The following is a 25,922-nucleotide window of genomic DNA, read 5'->3' on the forward strand; positions in this document are numbered from 1 at the left end:
TGTTAACAACGGAAAAATGATTTGCATATATGTGTTGTTTGTTTTGTGTTTGTTTTTAATGTATTCAAAATAAAAAACTTTTTTTATATATATATAAAAAAGAAAATGCTGAAGTCTAGGCAGCAGGGATGGAGAGAAAGTTGATTAGCCCGAAATTATTCAGAGCATCCTGGGATCAAGCAAGGAGTTAGTCACTAAACTATTTATCTTATATTAAAAGAGATTTTCTATGCACTTTCCCCAAATATCTGTTCTGGCCATCAATTTTCCATCCTTTTTTTAAAAAAGCCTTTTCTCTAAACGGCAGGCGGTTAACCACAATAAATTGAATTAGGTTAATTTGATTTGGTTTAAATCAAAACGAACGGTTAATTAAATGATTTGGTTCAAATCAAAACAAATTGAATGTGTAAACTCTGTTTAAGATGCTAAGCCAAGTCGGTTGCGTTTGGAGTTGGGGTTTTGTCTGTACCCTTCCAAGACTTTGCTGGATGTGAATGAGAGGAATTCACAGTAACTTAATAAAAAAGGATTTTTTGTCGGGACAAGGAGTCCTGCTTCCTGCTCTTGGGAAGCCTAGACCTGGATGAAATCTCTCGGCCACAGCGCTAACTTTGCTTTCTGTAACTTCCTCTCTAGCGCATCGGAGACGACTACATCTCTGATCTGGATCAGCTGAGGAAGCTTCTCAATTTTGTGGACGACGAAAGTTTTATCCGGGATGTGGCCAAAGTCAAACAGGTGAGGAGGATGGAAAGGTGATTTTAGCCAGGCTGGTCCCAAATACAGGTAGTCCTTGGCTATACAACCGCAACTGAGCTCAAAACGGATATTGCTAAGCGAGAAAATTTGTTAAAGTGAGTTTTGTTGCCTTTTTACGACTTTCCCTGGACACATTTCTTTAAAGTGAATCACTCCGTCGTTAAATTAGTAACACGGCTGTTAAGTGAATCTGGCTTCCCCATTGATTCTGCTTGTCCGAAGATCTCAAAAGGGGATCATGTGACCGTCATAATAAATATGAGCCAGTTGCTGAGCTCATCTGGATTTTGATCACATGATGCTGAAACGATGTGTGAAAAAAACAGTCACGAGTCACTTTTTTCAGGGCTGTCGTAACTTCAAACGGTCACTAAACAAATGGTTATAGATGGAGGACTACCTGTATACAACTGGGGATGTTTTCCTGGCTGCATCCCCTGTCCCACCCCCACCCCCCATCCTGGCTTCTCCTCCTTTGCAAAGAAGCTGGAATTTCGATTCTGTTCAGAAAGCGGGGTCCAGCATAGGATAAATATATATATTTTTAAAAAAGATATCGGCTCCAATTGGAGCAGAGAATTGCACAAGAAAGCTAAAATGCCGAATATCAGAATCTTGTAAGTCTATTTGTGCTGCCCCCCCAACCCCCCCACTTATACTCCCGTGAATCAGGGAGGGGACTGCCTGAGTAGCTTCCAAATGTTATCTTCCTTCTCTGGACCTGGAACATATTTCAGCCCCTCTTCCTTAATCAGGGGTGGGCTGCCTGGGGGTTCGGGAGAATCTCTAGCTAAGATTCGGTACAGTTTGGAGAACCCCCAAATCCTGGCTGGCCCCACCCATCCCTCCCCTCTCCTCCCCGGAGTCCCCACGCGGCCTGTTTTGAATGCAGGTAAGTGCAGGGCGTGCGCGGAGGTTCGGGGAGGCCGAAAAACAGGCCTACCGGAAGTTTGGGAAGGCCAGAAACGGGCCTCCGAAGCCTGAGGAGGCTGTTTTTGCCCTCCCAGAGGCTCAAGAAAAGCCTCTGGAGCCTGGGGAGGGCAAAAACACTTCCCCCATACTATGGTGCAGGAAGCAAACAGGGCCACGCCCACCATGGCCACACCCACCCAGCAACCGGGCAGAGAACCCCTTGCTAAATTTTTTGAAGCCCCCCGCTGTCCTTAATCACTCGGTCAAAGCTTTAAATTCTGGGGAGAGGGAGTAGCGGACTGCTTTGCTTTTTCATCTGAACTCTGCTTAATTTCGCCCCCTCCCCACCCCCTACCCCGGCTTGGTTATAGGAGAACAAGTTGAAGTTTGCCGCCTACCTGGAGAAGGAATACAAGGTCAAGATCAATCCCAACTCCCTCTTCGACGTTCAGGTGAAACGGATCCACGAGTACAAGAGGCAGCTGCTCAATTGCCTGCATGTCATCACCCTTTACAACAGTGAGTGCCGGCCTCCGGCTGCGGCTCTGGGGCAGCCAGACGGGGAGAATGAACCCCCTTTTCCTTCGGGACTCTCCCCCCATCTTTGTTTTGGCCAGTGGTGGGGTTTCGCATTCTCCCGGTTTTTTGTCTGGCTTTCCTTCCTTTCTTCCTTCCTTCCTTCCTTCCTCCTGCCTTCCCTCTTTCTCTCCTCCGTCCCTCCCTTTCTCTTTTCTCTCCTTTCTTCCTTCTCTCTCCTTCCTTCCTTCCTCCTGCTGTCCCTCCTGTCTCTCCTTCCTTCCTTCCTCCTGCCCTCCCTCCTCTTCCTCTCCTTCCTCCCTTCCTCCCTCCCTTTCTCTATTCTCTCCTTCCTTCTCTCTCCTTCCTTCCTCCTGCTGTCCCTCCTCTATCTCTCTCCTTCCTTCCTTTTCTCCTCTTTTCTAATTCCTTCCTTCTTTCCTCCTGCCCTCCCTTTCTCTTTCCTCCCTCCCTTTCTTCCTTTCTCTTCTCCTTCCTTCCCTCCTTCCTTCCTTCCTCTTGCTCCTCCCTCCCTCCCTCCCTTCCTTCCTTCCTTCCTTCCTTCCTTCCTTCCTTCCTTCCTTCCTTCTCTCTCCTTCCATCCATCCATCAAATAACCAAGGGCACATTATAAGATCAGCTCCTTTTCAGCCTTACAAATTATTTGGTGGCTAACACATTGTGCCAGCTCAGCTAAATTAAATTGATTATTTCATTATTGTCTTTACATCCCACCTTGATTTTACTTGGTTCAGTTTGAGCCGCACCCTTCTCTTTTCCCACCACAAATCCGTGATGGAGAGAGACTGCCTCAGCTGGCTTTCATGCCTAAGGCAGAACTAGAATTCACCCTCACCCAGTTTCTAGCCAGCAACCTTCCCCATGGCACCAAACCCACTACGTCTCAGAAGCAGTGAAGTAATGAGTTCATGGTTCTCTGAGTTGCACTGAGCCGGAGCGCAGGAGAATTCAGGACTTCTGGCTATGTCGGTTGTGCGAATCCTGCCTTTGAGAGGATTTGCAGAGAGAGACCAAAAGCTGGTTTTTGTCTCTCATCTGACCGTGGACTCTTCTTCCACCCCCACCCCCACCCCCTCCTCCTCCGCCTCCGCCAGGAATCAAGAGAGAACCTAACAAGCACTTCGTGCCACGGACGGTCATGATTGGTGGCAAGGTGAGTATGGAAAGCAGCGGGGCAGGATTGGGGAAGATGGGAGTTGGGATACTCGGGGCAGAGGCGTGATGAGAGGGAATATCTGCTTGGTCTCTTGGCATCTGTTAGCTTTCAAATCAAAGAATCATAGGGCTTGGAGGCAGGGGTGAAATTCAAAATTTTTCCCTACCAGTTCTGTGGGCGTGGCTTGGTGGGCGTGGTGTGGTGTGGCTTGGTGGGCATGGCAGGGGAAGGATATTACAAAATCTCCATTCCCTCCCCACTCCAGGGGAAGGATACTGCAAAATCCCCATTCCCTCCCCACTCCTAGGGGAAGGATAGTGCAAAATCCCCATTCCCACCCCACTTCTGGGGGAAGGATATTGCAAAATCCCCATTCCCGCCCCACTCTGCAGCCAGCCAGAGGCGGTATTTGCCGGTTCTCCGAACTACTCAAAATTTCCACTACCGGTTCTCCAGAACCTGTTAGAACCTGCTGGATTTCACACCCTGGCTTGGAGGGACCTTGAGGTCTTCTAGTCCAACCCCCTGCTCAAGCAACATGCCCTGTATACTATTCCGTATAAGCGGCTGTCCAGTCTCTTAATGTCATCCTCACTGTTGGGAAATTTCTCGGTAGTTCTAGCTTGGATCTCTCTTTAACGACCTTCCGGCCTTTACTTCTTGTCAAATGCTTTAAGACAGGTGGACTTCAATTCCCAGAATTCCCCAGCCAGCATGTTTTAAAATGGGTGGACCAACTCCCACAATTCTCCATCCGGCATGTTTTAAGATCTCTGGACTTCAAGTCCCAGAATTCCCTAACCAGCATGGCCCATTCCTAAGATTTCTGGGAGTTGAAGTTCATATATCTTACACATACTGAGGTGGCCAAACATTGATTTAACCCAGGGGTCTTCAAACTTGGCAGCTTTAAGACTTGAGGACTTCAACTCCCAGAATTCTCCAGCCAGCTTTGCTGGCTGGGGAATTCTGGGAGTTGAAGTCCGCCAGGCTTAAAGCTTCGCTGGCTGGGGAATTCTGGGAGTTGAAGTCCGCCAGGCTTAAAGCTTTGCTGGCTGGGGAATTCTGGGAGTTGAAGTCCGCCAGGCTTAAAGCTTCGCTGGCTGGGGAATTCTGGGAGTTGAAGTCCGCCAGGCTTAAAGCTTTGCTGGCTGGGGAATTCTGGGAGTTGAAGTCCGCCAGGCTTAAAGCTTCGCTGGCTGGGGAATTCTGGGAGTTGAAGTCCGCCAGGCTTAAAGCTTGGCTGGCTGGGGAATTCTGGGAGTTGAAGTCCGCCAGGCTTAAAGCTTCGCTGGCTGGGGAATTCTGGGAGTTGAAGTCCGCCAGGCTTAAAGCTTCGCTGGCTGGGGAATTCTGGGAGTTGAAGTCCGCCAGGCTTAAAGCTTCGCTGGCTGGGGAATTCTGGGAGTTGAAGTCCGCCAGGCTTAAAGCTTCGCTGGCTGGGGAATTCTGGGAGTTGAAGTCCGCCAGGCTTAAAGCTTCGCTGGCTGTGGAATTCTGGGAGTTGAAGTCCGCCAGGCTTAAAGCTTCGCTGGCTGGGGAATTCTGGGAGTTGAAGTCCGCCAGGCTTAAAGCTTCGCTGGCTGGGGAATTCTGGGAGTTGAAGTCCGCCAGGCTTAAAGCTTCGCTGGCTGGGGAATTCTGGGAGTTGAAGTCCGCCAGGCTTAAAGCTTCGCTGGCTGGGGAATTCTGGGAGTTGAAGTCCGCCAGGCTTAAAGCTTCGCTGGCTGGGGAATTCTGGGAGTTGAAGTCCGCCAGGCTTAAAGCTTCGCTGGCTGGGGAATTCTGGGAGTTGAAGTCCGCCAGGCTTAAAGCTTCGCTGGCTGGGGAATTCTGGGAGTTGAAGTCTGCCAGGCTTAAAGCTTCGCTGGCTGGGGAATTCTGGGAGTTGAAGTCCACCAGGCTTAAAGCTGCCAAGTTTGAGGACCCCTGATTTAACCCAATATCCTCTGCTCCAGAACCAAGTTTTGGTTAGGAAGCTCTGATCACCTGCTCCTTTTACCGGAGATGTCCTGGCATTTCCTTGCAAACTCTTAGTAGGTAGAACAGGTGTTTCTCTTCCAAGCCGGATGGGGGTGGTCCCCCAAAGGGAGGTTAAAGCCCCCTTCTTATCCCTGCAGGCGGCTCCTGGCTACCACATGGCCAAAATGATCATCAAGCTTTTCACCTCCATCGGAGACATCGTCAACCACGATCCCATCGTTGGTGACCGGCTGAAGGTGATCTTCTTGGAAAACTACCGTGTCTCCCTGGCTGAAAAGGGTACGTCTTGCTTGCTGGACCTGCCTTTCAGGAGTGGGCTTCAAAAATTTTAGCAAGGGGTTCTCCGCCCAGTTGCTGGGTAGGTGTGCCCATGGTGGGCGTGGCCTAGTTGGCTTCCTGCACCACAGCAAGGGGGAATGTTTTTGCCCTCCCCAGACTCCGGAGGCTTTTCTCAAGCCTCCGGGAGGGTGAAAACAGCCTCCCCAGGCTCCGGAGGCCCTCTGGAGGCCGGAAACGGGCCCGTTTCTGGCCTTCCCGAACTTCCAGTAGACCCTTTTTTTGCCCTCCCTGAGCTTCTGCGCGCGCCCTGCACTTATCCAAAACAGGCCACGTGGGGACTCTTGGGCGGGGCGGGGTGGGGTGAGCGGGGCCAGCCAGGAGTGGGATTTGGGGGGGGGGGGGTTTCTCCGAACTGCACAGAATCTTAGAATCTCCTGAACCACTGGGAACCCCCAGCAGCCCACCCCTGCATCCTTTGGCTGGGATCCCCCGATGTGGATTGTCAAGGAATGCTTCTTTACACAATACAGTGCGAAACCCGTCATCTGGCTGTTAGTTCTGTTTCTGAGAGTTGTTGAGGCCACTTGGTGGTTTATCTGTGCACTATTCAGGGTCACCTTGAATAGTGCAAATGGGTGTGGAACCTACTGGTGAAAGGAGTTTCAGTGTGTTCACAACATAATCCTTTCAGCAGTTCCAAGCAAGTTCCACACCCATTTGCATTATTAGGTGATTAACCTCCAAGTGGCCTCAGTGACTCTCAGAAAGAGTACTAACGACCAGAGGACTGCAAAGGATATAAATCCTTCCACCCTTCACCATTCAGTCAGAACTGAAGAAGCTTCTCGGATGAGAAGCGAAACGTCTTCAAGGAGAAACAAAAAGTCCAGTTGCCTTTTGGAAAAAGCATCCTTGGCACACTTCTCTAGTCTAAGATGTTCCAGCCGGACTCCCGAGATCTCATTTACACCGGCTCGTCTTCTTTTCTCGCGCAGTGATCCCTGCAGCTGATCTTTCTGAGCAGATCTCAACAGCTGGCACCGAAGCTTCAGGAACTGGGAACATGAAGTTTATGCTGAACGGGGCTCTGACCATTGGCACCATGGATGGCGCCAACGTGGAGATGGCAGAGGAAGCCGGCGAGGAAAACCTGTTCATTTTTGGCATGCGTGTGGAGGATGTGAATGAGATGGACAAGAAGGGGTACGTGCCAGAGGGGGCTAGAATCCCTGTTCAAGGCAGGCACAGGCTGATCATGGGGGGTTGGACTAGAAGACCTCTAAGGTCCTTTCTAGCCTTTGGATTGTATGAGTCTTAACTTGCTGGGGACCAGGATGTATTTATTTAGCGTATGGCATCTACAGAAGTCAGGCAGTTACTGATATACGGCACTAATAAACACATGATAAAGGATACAACGAGGATATTAAGACAAGCCTCATAAGACAGCATTAGGACATGGACATAGCGTGTACAGGTAGTCCTCGACTTACGACCCCACGCTGAGCCCCCAGATTTCTGTTGCTGAGTGAGACCGTTGTTAAGTGAATTTTGCCCCATTTTATGACCTCTCTTGCCACCGTTGTTAAGTAAATTGCTGCAATTGTTCAGTTAGTCACACGGGTGTTAAGAGAATCTGGCTTTCCCAGTGACTTGGCTTGTGAATAGAATAGAAATAGGAATAGGAATAGGATAGGATAGGATAGGATAGGATAGGATAGGATAGGATAGGATAGGATAGGATAGGATAGGATAGGATTCTGAATAGAATAAAAAATAGAATAGAATAAAATAGAATATAGAATAGAATAGGATAGGATAGGATAGGATTCTGAATAGAATAGAATAGAAAATAGAATAGAAAATAGAATAAAATAGAAAATAGAATAGAATAGGATTCTGAATAGAATAGAATAGAAAATAGAATAGAATAGGATTCTGAATGGAATGGAATGGAATAGGATAGGATAGGATAGGATAGGATAGGATAGGATTCTGAATAGAATAAAATAGAAAATAGAATAGAGAATAGAATAGAATAGAATAGAATAGAATAGGATTGTGAATAGAATAGAATAGAATAGGAAAGAATAGAATAGAATAGAATAGAATAGAATAGAATAGAATAGAATAGAATAGAATAGAATAGAATAGAATAGAATAGAATAGAATAGAATAATAAATAAATAACAGAGTTGGAAGGGACCTTGGAGGTCTTCTAGTCCAACCCCCTGCTTAAGCAAGAAACCCTACGCCACTTCAGACAAATGGTTATCCAACATCTTCTTAAAAATGCATGGCTGGGGAATTCTGGGACTTGACGTTGGAGACACCCTACCTTAAAACACGCCCAGCACATTAGCAAAGGCTGAATGCCATTTATTCAACATTCATTCCCAGCTGCCCACCGAAGGGGGACTCAGTTCCAAGAACAAGCAGCCCCTTCTTGGTCAGAATAAAATTCAGAGGCTGTTGTAAAAGAAAATACAGCCCAATCCAGGTTTGCCAGCAAAAAGTGACGGATTGCAGCGCCCGTCATTCCCAGCAGCCATGCCTGTGAGAGGATGATGGGAGCTGCCATCCCAAACATTGAGAAGCAGATTGGGGTTTTTTCACTCCGAAAAAGAGCTGGTAAAATAGGCCTGGTTTTTTTTTTAAAGTTTTTTTTTCTCTCCAGTTTAATTTGTGCAGGGCAGCTAAGGAGGGGCAGCTTGCCTAAGTGCAGGACAACCATTTTGGGCTAAATAAACCCTGTTTTCCCCCACAGCTACTGCGCCAAGGATTATTACGACCAGATCCCCGAACTGAAGCAAGCTATGGACCAGCTGAGCAACGGCTTCTTCTCACCCAGGCAGCCGGATCTCTTTAAGGACATCGTTAACATGCTCATGTACCACGACCGGTGAGTGCGAATCCGTGCATGTTCCTTTTCCCTTGTGACTTTAATGTATTTCCCTTGTGACTGGTGTTTTTAATATATCTGTTATTGCTTTTGAAATAAGGAGAGTTTGGGCAGCCATTTGGTATAGAGTCTCCTGCCTGGGCAAAGGGTTGGACTAGAAGATCTCCAAGCAGGGGGGAACGCATGGATCATTGTGTTTTCTGGCTTTGGGGTTTTTTTACCTGTTAACTAACAGAATAACAGGACAGGTTAAAACAGACAGAATAACAGAGTTTGAAGGGACCTTGGGGGAAGTGGTGAAATCCAAATTTTTTTACTACTGGTTCTGTGGGAGTGGCTTGGTGAGCGTGGTGTAGCTTGGTGGGCCTGGCAGGGGAAGGATACTGCAAAATCCCCATTCCCTCCCCAGTCCTGGAGGAAGGATATTGCAAAATCCCCATTCCCTCCCCACTCCTGGAAGAAGGATACTGCAAAATCCCCATTCCCTCCCCAGTCCTGGAGGAAGGATATTGCAAAATCCCCATTCCCTCCCCACTCCTGGAAGAAGGATACTGCAAAATCCCCATTCCCTCCCCAGTCCTGGAGGAAGGATATTGCAAAATCCCCATTCCCTCCCCACTCCTGGAAGAAGGATACTGCAAAATCCCCATTCCCTCCCCACTCTGGGGCCAGCCAGAGGTGGTATTTGCCGGTTCTCCGAACTACTCAAAATTTCCGCTACCGGTTCTCCAGAACCTGTCAGAACCTGCTGGATTTCACCCCTGGCCTAGAGGCTACACAGCCATCAGTCAGGGGTCCTTTAATCTGGGTCAAGGGGTTGGATTGGATGACCTCAAGAGACTCCTGCCCACAGCTTCTTAATGAGAAAACTGGGCTTTCCAGTAATTACCCTTTTTTTTCTCGGTGCAGGTTTAAAGTTTTTGCCGACTACGAAGCTTACATTAAATGTCAAGAAAAGGTCAGCGCCCTTTACAAGGTGAGTTTGCACCCGGAGGGGGGGCATATCTTTGCCCAATTGCAGGATTAGTGCCCCTTTGAATCAAGGGACGATAGAATCAGAAGGACCCCCAAGTCGTATTAGCTATTATCAAGCTAAGGCTAGTAGAGAAAAGCGTCATTTTTGTTAAATTTTGCATTTACCCTGTTTCCCCCAAAATAAGACATTCCCCTGATAATAAGCCCAATTGGGCTTTTGAGTGCATGGCAATAAGGCCAACCGCTTATTTCAGGGTTCAAAAAAATATAAGACAGGGTCTTATTTTTGGGGAAACACGGTAGATAAAGAGAGAGAGAGACAGACAGACAGACAGATGGATTAGAGGGAGAGAAGATAGATAGATAGATAGATAGATAGATAGATAGATAGATAGATAGATAGATAGAAATCTATAATAATATAGATTATTATACAGAAAATCTGTAATAATATTTTTTTAGTAAATTGGATTACGTTCTCATCAATGGTGACTTTTAAATGGTTTTAATAGTTTTGATTGTTTGTGAGGTGACTTACAATTGTGACGAAGCCTGCCCCTCAGTCATAAGTCACGATGGTACTTATATTTGCTACATTGGAAAATGGAAGTTTTCCTTTCCTTTCCTTTCCTTTCCTTTCCTTTCCTTTTCTTTCCTTTCCTTCCCTCTTACCCTCCTCCTTTCTTCCTTTCTTTTCCTTTCCTTTCCTTTCCTTCTTTCCTTTCCTTTCCTTCCCTTCTTCTATCTTCCTTTCCTTCCCTTCCCTTCCCTCTTACCCTCCTCCTTTCTTCCTTTCTTTAGCTTTCCTTTCCTTTCCTTCTTTCCTTTCCTTCCCTTCCCTTCTTCTGTCTTCCTTTCCTTTCCTTTCCTTTCCTTTCCTTTCCTTTCCTTTCCTTCCTTCCCTCCTACCCTTCTCCTTTTTTCCTTTCTTTTCCTTTCCTTTCCTTTCCTTTCCTTCCCTTCCCTCTTACCCTCCTCCTTTCTTCCTTTCTTTTCCTTTCCTTTCCTTCTTTCCTTTCCTTTCCTTTCCTTCCCTTCTTCTATCTTCCTTTCCTTCCCTTCCCTTCCCTCTTACCCTCCTCCTTTCTTCCTTTCTTTTCCTTTCCTTTCCTTTTCTTCTTTCCTTTCCTTTCCTTCCCTTCCCTTCTTCTATCTTCCTTTCTTTTCCTTTCCTTCCTTCCCTCCTACCCTTCTCCTTTTTTCCTTTCTTTTCCTTTCCTTTCCTTTCCTTCTTTCCTTTTCTTTCCTTTCCTTCTCTTCTTTTATCTTCCTTTCCTTTCTTTTCCTCTCCTCCCTTCTCTCAGCTTCCTTCCTTCTTTCCTTCCTTCCCTATTTTTTTCTTTCTTTCTCTCTCTCTCCCTCCCTCTCTCCCTTTCTTCTCCTTCATTCTCTCAGCTTCCTTCCTTCCTTCCTTCCTTCCTTCCTTCCTTCCTTCTTTTTTTTTCTTTCCCTTTCTCTCTCTTAGTTTGTGTTAGTTTTTATATAAAACTCCCACTAAAAATGTATTTTATTTTTTTTTAAAAAGCAGAAAACGATTTTCCTTCCTTTTCTCAATTCCTCTGTTTCTGGCCTTCTGCAGAACACCAAGGAGTGGACAAAGAAGGTGATCCGGAACATTGGGACTTCCGGAAAGTTCTCGAGTGACCGCACCATCGCCCAGTACGCCCGTGAGATCTGGGGGGTTGAGCCCACCCGCGCAAAGATCCCTGCCCCCGATGAGCCTCGGGAATGAGCACCCACCACTCTCTGTCCTCCGGCCCTGTTACCCTCCAGCAACTGGGGCTGCAACACAGTTCTCCATCTCGGACAAGCCCCCAATGTGTCACCGAGGGGGATGTGTTAGGAAGGACCCCCTCACCTTCCTAGCTTCCCCCTCGGTATGTATTTTTTTTTTAAAAAAATCGCCATCACCCTTTCCTTCGTATTTCTCCTGTGCTTGCTTCCTTCCCCTTCCTAGTGTGAGAAAAAACTTCTTTTGCAGCTTTTGAGAGGGAGGGTCTGCAAAAGAGTCGGGCCCAGAAGGGAAAGGAGAGTTGAGCTCAGCAAAAGAAAAAAAACAACACAATCCTTCCGGTCATTGTGAAATGAGGAAAGGGGTTGCAAACCGGAAGATAGAAGCAAAAGGAAAATTTTAAAAAAATAAAGCTTTTTAAACATTCCTGATGGCTGGAAGCTCTTTCTTTTTCCTTTAAAAAACAAACAAACAAACACATTGCTTAATTTTTGAAGGTGTCTTGCTCTGAAAATAAGGGCAGCTTTGGGGAGCCGTGGGGTGGGATATCAGCTTTTTTTTAAAAAAAAAACAAAAACTAAAAAGTCCTGTATTGAGTTGCGTCCAATTCCTCGCACGTCAAGCAGATTGCGAAGTTGGCAATCACCTTTAGCTGCGGTTCTGTTGCACCACAGAAATGGGGGTTTCCTCGCGCATATGTGCTAGTCGTTCCTGCCTCTAGGGGGCGGTGTTCATCTCCGTTTCTAAGCCGAAGAGCCAGCGCTGTCCAAAGACGTCTCCGTGGTCATGTGGCCGGCATGACTCAACGCCAAAGGCACACGGAACGCTGTTCCCTTCCCACCAAAGGTGGTCCCTATTTTTCTACTTGCATTTTTTACCTGCTTTTGAACTGCTAGGTTGGCAGAAGCTGGGACAAGTCACGGGAGCTCACCCCATTAGGTGGCAGCACTAGGGATTCGAACCGCTGAATTGCCGACCTTTCGATCGACAAGTCTTAGCCACTGAGCCACCGCGTCCCTTAAAATCTTTAGGGATATGCTAAAAATGGCTTTTTCTTCCCTGTGGAGCCCTCATTTGCTCATCAGGCTTGTGTTCCTGTTGCTTTTTAAATTGGTATTTCAATTAGGGTTGAGAATGCTTCTCTAACTCTCCTTTGGAAATAGCGGTGAGCTCAAAGAGGCCCCAGTGCTAAAACTGCACGGAGGAGATGAGACACTAAGGAAGAAAAAAAAAAAAAAAAACCTCAGCGATTTTCCTTTAAACGCATTGCTCAAAATTTTCTACCTGTAATTGATCCCAAAAAAGCAGTTTTAAATCTTTCCACACTCGGCCCAGGTGGCATTTTGTTAATATTTTCATGAGATGTATACGCAATATAAACTAGGCTAAAATATTTATGAATATAGCGGTAAAGAGCATTTAAGTGCTAATTAAAAGATTAATTAAAAATAAATGAATTAAGCGCGCTAAAAAGGGAGCCAAGCTGATGCTTCGATTTTTCCCGTTCTGGAGGAATTTCGATTTTATGCAACATGTGCAGCGGAAAAGAATGGATGGAAAGATTAGGGGGGCAGAAGCTGATCTCATCCAGGAGGGGAAAAAATACCGCACAAGAAACTTGAATACATGATTGGTGGAAATGTAGTTGTACCGTCAGTGTCATGCCTGAGATAAAAGTAAAACAAATCAGAAATATGCCTTTCTGACAAGCAAAGTCAACAGAGAAGCCAGGTTTACTTACCAACTGGGCAGGGGTGAAATGCTACCAGTTCGGTCTGGTTTGCCCGAACCGGTAGTAAAAAATGCTACAGGTTCGCCGAACTGGTAGTAAAAAATGTTTTTTAAAAAAAGTTCCAACGGTCAGCTGAGTGACCCGCGATCGTCGGAACTTTTTTCTTTTTTAGCATTTTTTTAGTACTGGTTCTCCAGAACTGGTAGTTAAAAATACTTTAAAAAGTAAAAAAAAAAAAGTTCTGACGATCGCGGGTCGCTCAGCTGATCGTTGGAATTTTTTTAAAAAAATTTTAGGCATTTTTTTACTACCAGCTCAGGCAAACCGGTAGTAAAAAAATGCTTTTAAAAGGTAAAAAAAAAAAAGGCTCCGATGATCACAGCTGTGGCGCACGATCGTCGGAAGCTTTTTTTCCCAGGGTTCGTGAAAAACCCTGGGGGGGGGGGTGGTTGGAGGGGTGTCCGTTTTTGCTCCCAGCAGACTTCCCTGAAGCCTGCTAGGCCAAAAACGGGGGGGTGTAGGCCAAAAATGGGGTGGGTGGGTGGGGGGGTCCATTTTTGAAAGAAAGAGAGAGAAAGAAAAAGAAAAAGAAAGAGCGAGAGAGAGAAGAAAGAAAGAAAGAAAGAAAGAGAAAAAGAAAAAGAAAAAGAAAAAGAAAAAGAAAAAGAAAAAGAAAAAGAAAAAGAAAAAGAAAAAGAAAAAGAAAGAAAGAAAGAAAGAAAGAAAGAGGGAGGGAGGGAGGGAGGAAGGGAGGGAAAAAGGAGAGAAGGAGGGACTACAGATCTGGCACTAGACGCAGCTTCAGAGGATAATCCAGGGCTGGAAGAGACCTGGAGGTCATCTAGTCAAACCCTGCTCCAGCAGGACATTGTAAGTGAATTTCTGTCTTTTGATCTCCCAGTCACATGGTTACATAGCCACGCCCACCCAGTCACATGACCCCCACCAAGCCACGCCCACAGAAGCGGTAGGAAAGAAATTTAGATTTCACCACTGCAACCGGGTTACTAATTTATCCACTGCGGTGATTCACTTGAGCAAATGTGGCAAGAAAGGTGGCAAAACGGGCAAAACTCACTTAACAAATGTTTTGCTGAGCGATGGAAACATTGGGCTCAGTGGTGGTCGTAAGTTGAGGACCACCTGTACAACATCTGGCTATGTATGTTTGGATGAGTCCCGGGAAGGATCAACGTGGTCGTTTGGTGCCCCCTGGTGGCCAATGCAGCCAATCCCTTTGATGAGTTCTACAGTGGGCTCAGTTGGACAAATCCCTGCAACGGGCATAATGGATGAACCAGGAGAAGCAAAGGCCAGTTCACACAACACCCTAAAACCGAAAGACTGGGTTCCAAAGCTTGCTGATTGTCAAATTAACCAATTGCGTTTGAACCTGGTGTAAATCCAGCTCAATCTTCTGACAGCTAGAGAACCATCAACCCCATGGAAGAGAAGTTGCCTTCGGAAGTTGTGGGAGCTTCATCCCTGGAGGCTTTCAAGAAGAGACTGGACTGCCGTCGGTCAGAAATGATGTCAGGTCTCCTGCTTGGGAAGGTGGTGATGGACTAGATAGCAATAGCACTTGGACTTATATCCCGCTTCACAGCCCTCCTCTCTAAGTGGTTTACAGAGTCAGCATACTTTATTGCAGTCATAGACCAAAAAAACCAAAACATCCCAGACACATAGCTGGCACACGACCAACTGAAGTGCAAAATGGCAACAAGATCAGTGGTGGAAACTACTCCGTCAAACTCACAGGTCATGTATTTTAAATTTTTAGCTCCAATCTATAGGGACTATAGTCGATTAAAATTGTACATGGGTAGAAAATACTATATTGCAATTTGCATACAAATCAAACATCGGCACTTTATACAACCACCAGCTGGAGTCAGCATGTTGCCCCCAACAATCTGGGTCCTCAGATGACTTACAAGGTCCCTTACAAGCTCTAGGTCCAAGCCCCACGGCTGGCCAGAGACCAAAGATGGACATACAACCAAGGAAGCAGAGAAATTATTCTTCTTACTCACACAGAAGGGAGGAGAAGAAAAACAGGACTCGAAAGCTCAAACGGAGGCTGAATCAAGACTCCGCACACACACACACACACCGAGATGGGGTCTCCGCTGGTTCCCTGGGAAACTGACGCCCGAGGCTCGTCCGCTGGGCTTTCCCACCCACCAAAGCCTCCTGGGGACACAGATTGGCCGATGCACCACTCATCCTGAAGCCGCGCTTGTTGAGTACCTTGTCTGGGAAAGTGTCGAAGGAGGTGCGGACAGGATCACGGCTGCCGAACTTGGAGGATTTGAAGCGGCGGATGATATCTTGAAGCGTCGCGGTCACCACGAAATACTCCTGCTTCAGACGCAGCTCTTTGCCTTTGAAGAACTGCGGAGAGAAGAGCAGAAGTCAAGCTATTCTGCAAAAGCACCTGTTGTGGTCTGCCGGCGGCCTGCGGAGATGGCAGCAGAGTCGGACAGTGAGGAGGTAGGGGAGGAACTTGGGCCAGTCCTAGGGGCTGGGGAAAGCTCGGACGAGGGCTCTGCCTCGGAGGCAGAGAGGGGGCCAAGGCCATCTGATAGTTATGTGCAGCCTCCGGAGTCTGACATCAGCGAGGCAGAGGAACAGGGGGAGTCTGTTCCCAGTGTGCACATGCACAGAGCTGCCAGACGACAAGAACAATTAAGGAAACAGGGTCGACTTGGGAGTAAGGCTTGGAGATGATTGGCCCCTCCCATAAGATATAAAGGAAGAGCGAATGGGACGTGAGCTTTTGCAGGAAGCAATTAGTTCATCCGGCCGATTCAAGATCTGAAAATTGTGTTTGTGACTTTGTGCCAAGTTTGGCCTTGCCCTGCGTCTGGAAATTAGCTCTCTGGCAGCTTTCCAAGGGAGATAAGGTGGGTGTTGATAACCTTCCTCTGAAAGACTGTTTATCAAGCCTTGCAGACGGTAAATGAAAGTAATTTACAGTCGTATGAATAAAAGAGGTTTTGGGGGACTAAGATTGTGCTTTATACTTTCTAAGGAAGCCTAAATCAGAACACCTTCCAACTCTTTTAATCTGTTCTTTTCTGTTCGGTGGTTGTGGTGCTGGAGGACAATCTACTGAAAGGCCTGGCCTACAAGGATACGGGGTCTCTAAGGCGGGGATAACGAGGCTTTCAAGGTTTTTTGGACAAGATGGTGGGAGAAACACCTCAGCTTACAACCTTTCATTTAATGACCGGTTACAACGGCACTTAAAAAAGGGATTTATGACTATTTTTCACACCACCATTAAAGCATCTCCATCATGGTCACATTTTCAAAGTTTGGACGCTTGGCCACTGGCATGTATTTATGACGGCTGCCATATCCCAGGGTCACATGATCCCCTTTTGCAACCGTCTTACCTAGGGGTGGGCTTCAAAAATTTTAGCAAGGGGTTCTCTGCCCGGTTGCTGGGTGGGCGTGGCCATGGTGGGCGTGGCACCATGGCAGGGGTGGGTGGGCGTTTTTGCCCTCCCCAGGCTCCAGAGGCTTTCCTCAAGCCTCCAGGAGGGCGAAAACAGCCTCCCCAGGCTCTGGAGGCCCTCTGGAACTTCTTCCCAAACTTCCGGTAGGACTGTTTTTTGCCCTCCCTGAGCCTCCGCACACGGCCTGCACTTACTTGCATCCAAAACGGGCTGCGTGGGGACTCCTGGGAGGGGTGGAGCAGGGTGGGTGGGGCCAGCCAGGAGTGGGATTTGGGGGTTCTCCGAACTGCACAGAATCTTAGCTAGAGTTTCTCCCGAACCCCTGCGAACCCCCAGCGGCCCACCCGTGGTCTGACCAGCAAAGTCAATAGGATTCACTTAACATCCATGTTAATAATAACTGCAGCGATTCACTTAACAACTGTGGCAAGGAAGGTTGTAAAATGGGGCAAAGCTCACTTAAACAACCGTCAAAAATGTTGGGCTCAATTATGGTCGTAAGTCAGGAACTACCGGCAACAAATTCCCAAAGAGGAACACAAAATAAAATAAATAAATAAAATAAAATCTCCAGCAAATACTGGGTGTATGTTGTGTTTTTTTTTTAAATACCCTCCAACAAAATTTCTCGCTCTTGAGCTACGGCAACGAGAGCTCCCCCCCCTCTTCTCGGAAAGTCGGTTTGCTCTTTTAATTAGGAACTGGAGATTGCATTCCAGCTGCGATGAGTTTTATTAAAAGCTCAGCAGGTTTTTTCAAGTGGAACGGAGCCTCGGGAAGCCGGGGAAGTCAATCGAGCAGATTCCCAAGTTAGCCCCGGATGGTGGGGAGCTGCCCATGAATAACTGAACGGTGAAGTTTTATGAGCTTGTCGCCCGGGAGAGCAGCGGTTTTATGATGGGTGAAAAATATATGGCGCTTGTGCACGGGTGCGCGAAGGCTTGGCCGGGATTTTTTTTTTTGGCAAGGTTCACAAGTCAGAAGCGAACAGATGTGTTTTCTGAAAACAAAGTGGAAGAGGAGACGCCTCCTAATGAAAAAAAACAAAACAAACTTGCTTGATGCCTTAATGTTAATGGAGTAGTATATTCTACTGTTTCTATAATAAATATAATACTAAAATTACTATAAATATTAATGCTAACACTTATTTTTTAATAATATTTTATCTTGCTTTTAATTGGATCTAAGCCATCTAGATGGCCAACCTAGACAGTATACTAAAAAGCAGAGACATCGTCCTGCCAACAAAAGTGCGTCTAGTCAAGGCGATGGTTTTCCCAGTTGCAATGGATGGCTGTGAAAGTTGGACCGCAAGGGAGGCTGAGAAGGCCAAAGAATGGAGGCCTTTGAACTCTGGTGCTGGAGAAGACTCCCACGAGTCCCTTGGACTGCAAGGCGATCCAACCGGTCAGTCCTAGAGGAGATCAACCCTGGCTGCTCTTTAGAAGGCCAGATCCTGAAGAAGAAACTCAAATCCTTTGGCCACCTAATGAGAAGGAAGGAAGGACTCCCTGGAGAAGAGCCTAATGCTGGGAACGATTGAGGGCAAAAGGAGAAGAAGGGGACGGCAGAGAAGGAGGTGGCTGGATGGAGTCATTGAAGCAGCAGGCATGAGCTTAAATGGACTCCAGAGGATGGTAGAGGACAGGAAGGCCTGGAGGAACATGGTCCATGGGGTTACAATGGGTCAGACACAACTTCGCAACTAACAACAACAAGAAGCCACCTAAGTCACATCTAGGTCAGATGGGAGGCTTATAAATTTAATAAATAAATATTTTACTATTCTGCTCAAGTGCATTGAATATTCATTTATAATATGTAGCTTAATTAGCAGGATATTATACTCTAATGTGACATGGAATCATGCCTTTGGGTTCAAAATAACTTTTGCAAAAGAATATATTTATATAGCTTTACCTCCATTCATTCATCCATCCATCCATCCATATCTATCCATCTATCTATCATCTATCTATCATCTATCTTTATCATCTATCTATCTTTCTATCTATCATCTATCTATCTATCATCTATCTACCTACCTACCTACCTACCTACCTAACCTACCTACCTAATCTATTATATGTATCATCCCTATTATCTACCATTTATGTATCATCTATGTATCTATCAGGGACGCGATGGCTCAGTGGCTAAGATGCTGAGCTTGTCGATTGAAAGGTCGGCAGTTCAGCAGTTCGAATCCCCAGTGCCCCGTAACGGGGTGAGCTCCCGTGACTTGTCCCAGCTTCTGCCAACCTACCAGTTCGAAAGCACGTAAAAAAAATGCAAGTAGAAAAACAGGGACCACCTTTGGTGAGAAGGAAACAGCGTTTTCCGTGCGCCTTTGGCGTTGAGTCATGCCGGCCACATGACCACGGAGACGCCTTCGGACAGCGCTGGCTCTTCGGCTTTGAAACAGAGATGAGCACCGCACCCTAGAGTCGGAAACGACTAGCACGTATGTGCGAGGGGAACCTTTACCTTTATCTATCTATCTATCTATCTATCTATCTATCTATCTATCTATCATCTCTATTCTTTATCTTTTATCTATCTATCGATCTATCTATCATACATATCTATTCTCTCTATTATCTATGCATCTATCTTCTATATAACTAACATCTATTTATCTATCAATAACAATAGCAATAACAACAATAATAATGAATAAAACATGGTTCTTAATTATTAATGAAAATAATTTTTTTTTTAAATACCTATTTTTGATTCAGGAAACGGATCAGCAGAGAATTATTTGATAGACCTCATATGATTGCTAAGGATCTTCTCATTTGGAAAAATGCAGCTCTCAATAGCGGGCTTTTTTCTGCCAAAAAAAAAAAAAAAAAAAAAGGCCAAAGAATTCAGCCTGGAATCATTTTTTCCCCTCTAAAACTCCACTCCTAAAAATCAAAAAGTGTTTGCAAAGGAGGAAATAAATACCAAACATATACGTAATTGCTTGCCCTATTTTGTTTGCAACCATTTTCAGTTGCTGGGAAAGACTAGATAAATAAACTTCAGTTTTAAAGCACCTTTTTGAAGATTTAAGTGTTCCGGCCCTGATTGGGGAGTGCTGAGATTTGGAGTTGGACACATCTGGACAGGGCCAAATAACAACATGGATTCGAGGCGTCCCGGGCCCTTCCCCAGTCAATAAGAGCCTGGCGAAGCAGGTCAAACGGGGCTCTTGAAAAGGAAAATAAAAAAATTGGCAGGGAGTGGATAATCTAGCTTTCATTAACCCCCCTCTTGAGCAAAACAGGCCGCAACAGCTGTTCTTTTGCATTTGGGAAAAGGAAGCTAAAAATAGCCCCCCGCTCCTCGCGAGTGCTCTCACAATTTTCCTTCGCCGATGAAAAGCTACCCAGGTTTTGCGTTAAAACAGTAGGAGTTGAATGCAGAGGCTGGGCCTGTCCATCCGTTAGAATAGAATAGAATGACAGAGTTGGAAGGGACCTTGGAGGTTTTCTAGTCCAACCCCCTGCTTAGGCAGGAAATCCTATTCCACTTCAGACAAGTGTTTATCCAACATCTTTTTAAAAACTTCCAGTGTTGGAGCATTCACAGAGAAGAGCATCAGAGCTCATTCCCCGAATCTTCCAACTGGGAGACCCTACACCATTTCAAACAAATGTTGTCCAATCTCTTCTTAGAAATCTCCAGGGATGAAGCACCCACAACTTCTGGAGGCAAGCTGTTCCACTGGTTAATTGTCCTCACCGTTAGGAAGTTTATCCTCAATTCCAGGTTGCTTCTCTCCTTCATGAATTTCCAACCATTGCTTCTTGTCCTGCCCTTCAGGTGCTTTGGAGAATAAACTGACCCCCTCTTCTTTGTGGCAGCCTCTCAAATATTGGAAGACTGCTATCATGTCTCCCCTATTCACTAGACTAGCATTTCTCAACTTTGGACACTTTTAAGATGGGTGAACTTCAACTTAAAGTAGGCAAAACTGAGAAACCCTTTTCTACAAGATGGAAAGACAAGATCTAAACCTTAACCGTATCTTTTCTTTTATGTACACCGAAAGCAGGGGTGAAATTCTCCCAGTTTGGACCGGATTGCCCGATTCGGTAGCGATGGCGGTGGGTGGTTCGGAGAACCAGTAGCAGAAATCCCTGCCCCCCCCCGCCCAGCTGAGCCGCGCTATCATCAGAGGCTTTTGTCAACCCTAAGTCCTTTTTTTCACTAAATTAAGGTAAAGATAAAAATTCCCCTCGCATATATGTGCTAGTTGTTCCCGACTCTAGGGGGCGGTGCTCCTCTCTGTTTCAAAGCCAAAGAGCCAGTGCTGTCCGAAGACGTCTCCGTGGTCATGTGGCCGGCATGACTCAACGCCAAAGGCGCACGGAACGCTGTTCCCTTCCCACCAAAGGTGGTCCCTATTTTTCTACTTGCATTTTTTTACCTGCTTTCGAACTGCTAGGTTGGCAGAAGCTGGGACAAGTAACGGGAGCTCACCCCGTTACGCAGCAGTAGGGATTCAAACCGCCGAACTGCCGACCTTTCGATCGACAAGCTCAGTGTCTTAGCTACTGAGCCACTGCGTCCCTTCACTAGACTAGACACATCCAATCCCTACAAATGTTCTCCATGTTTTAGCCTCCCTATTCAACTTCGTTACTCTTCTCTGCCTTCCTTCCAAAGTCTCTACATGTTTTTTGCCATGTGGCGACCGAAACTGGATGCAGTATTCCAGGTGTGGTCTTAGAACTGGAGAAAAATGACAAAATAGAAAGACCTGCAAACAGAAGAACAACAACTGGGACAAAAGAAAGATTAGTCCCATTAGTAATAGGCACCTTGGATGTAATCCAAAAACATCTGGAGCACCATCAGGCCATTGCAAACGGCAGGTATACTTGGAAAGCTTTCTCTCCTGTGGTGATACTTTTAATGCCATCCGACAGCCACATCTGCCTCTCCCAGGTTCTTGGGAAGGACTCAGTAGGTAAACAAAAACGCCAAATCTAAGTCTGAACATCTGGCTGACTGCCTGACCAAGCATAACAAAAGTATTTGATCCAGCTGAGTTTGCATCATGTTGTATATAAACCCATTTCTAAAAGTTCCTTTAAGTTTCTTGCCCCCAAAAACACTTTGTTCTTCTGGCTATAACAAACTAACACAAAATCCCTGTGGAGCTAGTTTTTTTTAAAATTTGCTTTTTTAAAAAAAAAACTTTCAGAGGAGATTTTTGGAAGTACATTTTGCTCTTTCGGGCTGCAAATGGCAATAATGGATCCTGGGCAATTTTTTTAATGCTTATCTCCGGAGGCCAAGAAGGAAGGACAGATTGAGGATCGGGGAAGAAAATCCCAGGATTTGGGGGAGAAACAAACTTGATTTGGTTCTCCCCAAAGATTGCCCAAAACCAGAAATAAATTGCATTTCATATATACATATATTTTTTGGTAGACCTCGAACGTGGAAGGCGAAGAGGATGCAACTAATAAAGTTGGGTTAAAAATTGAAATGAGCTCAGAGCAGAACAATTCGGGCGGGTCCCATAAGACAGTTTTATAAGGGGAGTAGCCCATTTTCTGGGATTGCGTAACACCAGCTGACGAATCCGACAGGTGGGTTGACTGGCATCATTTTTACAAGGTTGAAGCTGTTTTGCTTTTAATGCAACCGGTTAAACTTCTGAACCGCAGTCTCCTCAGGCAGACTCTGGTTGAGCGAGGTTGATTTTTTTTTTGGCTTCGGGCAGTGAGGAACAGGCACTCTGTAAAGGGAGCCCAGCCGTGGCACTGGATTATTATTATTATTATTATTTATTTATTTATTTATTTATTTATTTATTTATTTATTTATTTATTTATTTATTTAATTTGTATACCGCCCTATTCCCGAAGGACTCAGGGCGGTGAACAGCCGAATAAAATACATATAATATAAATGTTAAAAAACCATTAAAATACAATTAAATTATTGGCCCGGAAAACGAAGTTTAAAACACCCCAAATTCATAAGACAAGTTTAAAATTTAAAAATTTTAAAAAATTTTAAAAACAATTTAAAAGAGGAGAGTTAGGCCAGGCCGGCCTGCTGAAATAGAAATGTTTTGATGGCACGGTGGAAAGCACGTAGGTCTGGGATCCTCCGTATCTCCGGGGGGAGCTCGTTCCAGATGGCAGGTGCCCCCACAGAGAAGGCTCTCCCCCTGGGGGCAGCCAGTTGACACTGTTTGGCCGACGGCACCCTGAGGAGCCCCTCTCTATGGGAGCGTACTGGCCGGTGAGAGGCTACTGGTGGCAGGAGGCGGTCTCGTAAATACCCCGGTCCTAAGCCATGGAGCACTCTAAAGGTGGTAACCAGAACCTTGAAGTGCACCCGGAAGACCACCGGGAGCCAGTGCAGCTTGCGCAGGAGGGAGGTCACATGGGAGCGCATCGCTCCCATAACCACCCGCGCGGCCGCATTCTGGACCAGCTGGAGCCTCTGGGTGCTCCTCAAGGGGAGCCCCATGTAGAGAGCATTGCAGTAGTCCAAGCGGGAAATTACGAGGGCATGAGTGACTGTATTTAACGAGTCCCGATCCAGAAAGGGACGCAACTGGCGAATCAGGCGAACCTGATAAAATGCCCTCCCGGCCACAGCCGTCAAGTGCTCTTCCAAAGACAGCTGTGAGTCCAGGAGGACACCCAAGTTGCGAGCCCTCTCCGTGGGGGCCAACGACTCGCCCCCAATAGTCAGTGATGGCGCCAACTGACTATATCGGGATGTCGGAAACCACAGCCATTCGGTCTTGGATGGGTTGAGGCTGGGTCTATTCCTCCCCATCCAGATGCTGGTTGTTGGAGGAACTAAGTAAAACTTGTGCAAGGATTTGTTGGTGAGCAGAGAGTTTGGCTCTGACCCATCTCCCGTTCCAATTGTTCTTGTAGCCTGGCCCAAGAGAGATAGAAAAAAGCCCTCTGTGGATGCTCAGAGGCAAGGCTGCCATTTAGCCTGGGAACGCCAGCCGTTGACAGAAGGGGGCATACTGTGACTGGGTTTTTAAACCAGCAAGACGAGCTACAATTGGGAGTCTTTTGTGATTTAAGGCCATTGTGGGAGGGGAGTTATTGGGCTCATCTGGTTGAATTTAGCCGAGGTTGTGTGCCACACCTGAGCAAGGCTCAAATATTCGGCAGCTGCATTTTTCACAAGCAGCTGATCTCGGTTAGGGGATAAGCCTTGGTTTGCTGTTTGGCTTGATTGATTTGGAACCCAAACTCAAGGTAATCCAGGTGAATTCAGGTGGAGGCGACCCAGAAGAACCAAATGCAGAAGGTAAGGCACAAAGGGGCACGATTTCTCTCGCACACCTTCACCTGCGTCATGACGGAGACAACGACGATGGCACCGTTTGGGGACTGGCAGGCAGGAAGGAAGATGCTGCTGAATTAGGACCCGGCCCTCTAGACCCCCCCCCACTGCCAGCTCTGAGCCAGTTGCCATGGCAACCGGAGCAGCCTGCAATGCCAAATTGTAAGGCACGCATGGGACCCCCCGGGGATCTGGCATTGTGCTGGGGTTGCCGACTGGGGAGGGGGCTGCAACATCCCACCAGTTCCATTCATCATACCTGAATCTTTCTTCTCTTCTCCCCCCCCCACCACCTTAATCTTAATTTTTTTCCTGCCCTCTGCACCTCGATGAATTTCTCTCTCCCCCCCCCCCTCTCTCTCTCTGTTTCTGTGTTGTGTGTGTGTGTGGTATATGCATAACGGTTATCTTTTGGGAGCTGAATGCAACGAAATTTCATTTTAATGTATGCTGATTAGTGTACATTTAAAGTGACAAAGTTTTTATTCTACTTGTATTGCATTGCATTGCATTCTATTCTATTCTCTAGCCTAGATAGATAGATAGATAGATAGATAGATAGATAGATAGATAGATAGATAGATAGATAGAAAATAGGTAGGTAAGTAGGTAGGTAGAAAGATAGATAGATAGATAGGTAGGTAGATAGATAGATAGAAAAAATAGATAGGTAGATAGATTGATTGATAATAGATAGGTAGATAGATAGATAGATAGATAGAAAAAGATAGGTAGATAGATTGATAATAGATAGGTAGATAGATAGGTAGGTAGGTAGAAAAATAGATAGGTAGATAGATAGATAGATAGATAGGTAGATAGATTGATAATAGATAGGTAAACAGATTGGTAGGTAGGTAGAAAAATAGATAGGTAGATAGATAGAAAAATATAGGTAGATAGATTGATAATAGATAGGTAGACAGATAGATAGGTAGGTAGGTAGGAAGGTAGGTAGAAAAATAGATATAGATAGGTAGATAGATAGGTAGAAAAATAGATAGATAGATAGATAGATAGATAGATAGATAGATAGATAGATAGATAGATAGATAATAGACAGACAGACGGGCAGAGGGATAAAGAGAGAGAGAGAGAGAGAGAGAGAAACTAATCGAAGATGTGCAGAGGGCAGGAAAGAAATTAGAAATTAAGATTAAGTCTTTTTGGGGGGAGGGGAGAGAGATTCAGGTATGATGAGTGGAGCCGGTGGGGTGTTGCAGCCCCCTCCCCCACCCCGTTGATAACATTCCCCCCAGAACAAAAAGGATTTGAGACAGGAGGCAACCGGATTCCCTGAGAACATAGGAGCACCCAGGTGTGCAAAATCCCACAACGGAGGGGAAGGCGAGGAGAGAGTGTCTGCACACCCGTTTGCTATGGAAGAGCGAAGCCGTTGCACCATCTGCAAGCAAGGATAACCCGGGGAGTTAAGAATGATGTTTTTTTCAGCCCTGAGGAGAGGCACCTTGGTTTTGCTTTTTAAGGAAAGAGGCGTGGCTCCCGGTTCCTCTTCCAGCATCTCCAGGTAAATGCCCAGAGAGGTTTCTAGCTTTCCTCCAGCATGGCTAACCAGGTCAGGTTTAAAATAATAATAACAATAATAATAATAACCAAAACCTTGCAGCTGCATTCACACCTGCTCATCTGAGGTTAGCTTTTCCCTGGCTAGAAATCTGCTTTTTCAAATTTCAAATCAAATTTGATTTATATGCCGCCCTTCTCCGGAGACTCAGGCAATAGCCTTCATACTTTTGTATATTTTTACAAAGTCAGCTTATTGCCCCCACAAACTGGGTCCTCAATTTACCTACCTTAGAAACCACGGAAGGCTGAGTCAACCTTGAGCCTGGCGAGATTCGAATTTACTAATTGCAGACAGCTGGAGTTAAATTACAATGCGTTAGTCTGCTGAGTTATCCAGGCTCCTTTTTGGAAATCCAGCCCAGACCTTTGGCGCAAAAGGGGCTTAATTCATCTACTCACGTTTTCATGGGGTCGTGGGAACGCAACTCGCAACTCTCACGCCCTAAACTTTGGAGGAAGCGGCCAGAATGTTAAAGAGCAAGCTTGCAGGAGGTCGCGTTAGGCAAGAACGAAAGTCCATCACGTGGCATTGTTTTGGCGCACACCTGTGTGAAGTAGGTCACGCGCTG

At 46.1% G+C, this 25,922-nt stretch overlaps 1 protein-coding gene across 1 annotated transcript in view; it reads left to right on the top strand.

Moving 5' to 3' along the window:
- PYGM (glycogen phosphorylase, muscle associated) overlaps positions 1-11,664 on the top strand; it is a 33,603-nt gene extending 21,939 nt beyond the window's left edge. The window contains exons 12-19 of the mRNA XM_070951063.1: positions 640-741; positions 2,046-2,193; positions 3,306-3,364; positions 5,488-5,629; positions 6,625-6,832; positions 8,397-8,531; positions 9,441-9,507; positions 11,086-11,664. Of these exons, the coding sequence (XP_070807164.1) occupies positions 640-741; positions 2,046-2,193; positions 3,306-3,364; positions 5,488-5,629; positions 6,625-6,832; positions 8,397-8,531; positions 9,441-9,507; positions 11,086-11,238 (1,014 nt within the window). The 3' untranslated portion in view covers positions 11,239-11,664. The remainder of the gene's footprint in view (positions 1-639; positions 742-2,045; positions 2,194-3,305; positions 3,365-5,487; positions 5,630-6,624; positions 6,833-8,396; positions 8,532-9,440; positions 9,508-11,085) is intronic.
- The last annotated feature ends 14,258 nt before the right edge of the window (positions 11,665-25,922 follow it).

The sequence above is a fragment of the Pituophis catenifer genome, unplaced genomic scaffold, assembly GCF_029215685.1.
Source record: "Pituophis catenifer annectens isolate HBS135680 unplaced genomic scaffold, rPitCat1.0.hap2 SCAF_10, whole genome shotgun sequence".
Classification (NCBI taxonomy): domain Eukaryota; kingdom Metazoa; phylum Chordata; class Lepidosauria; order Squamata; family Colubridae; genus Pituophis; species Pituophis catenifer.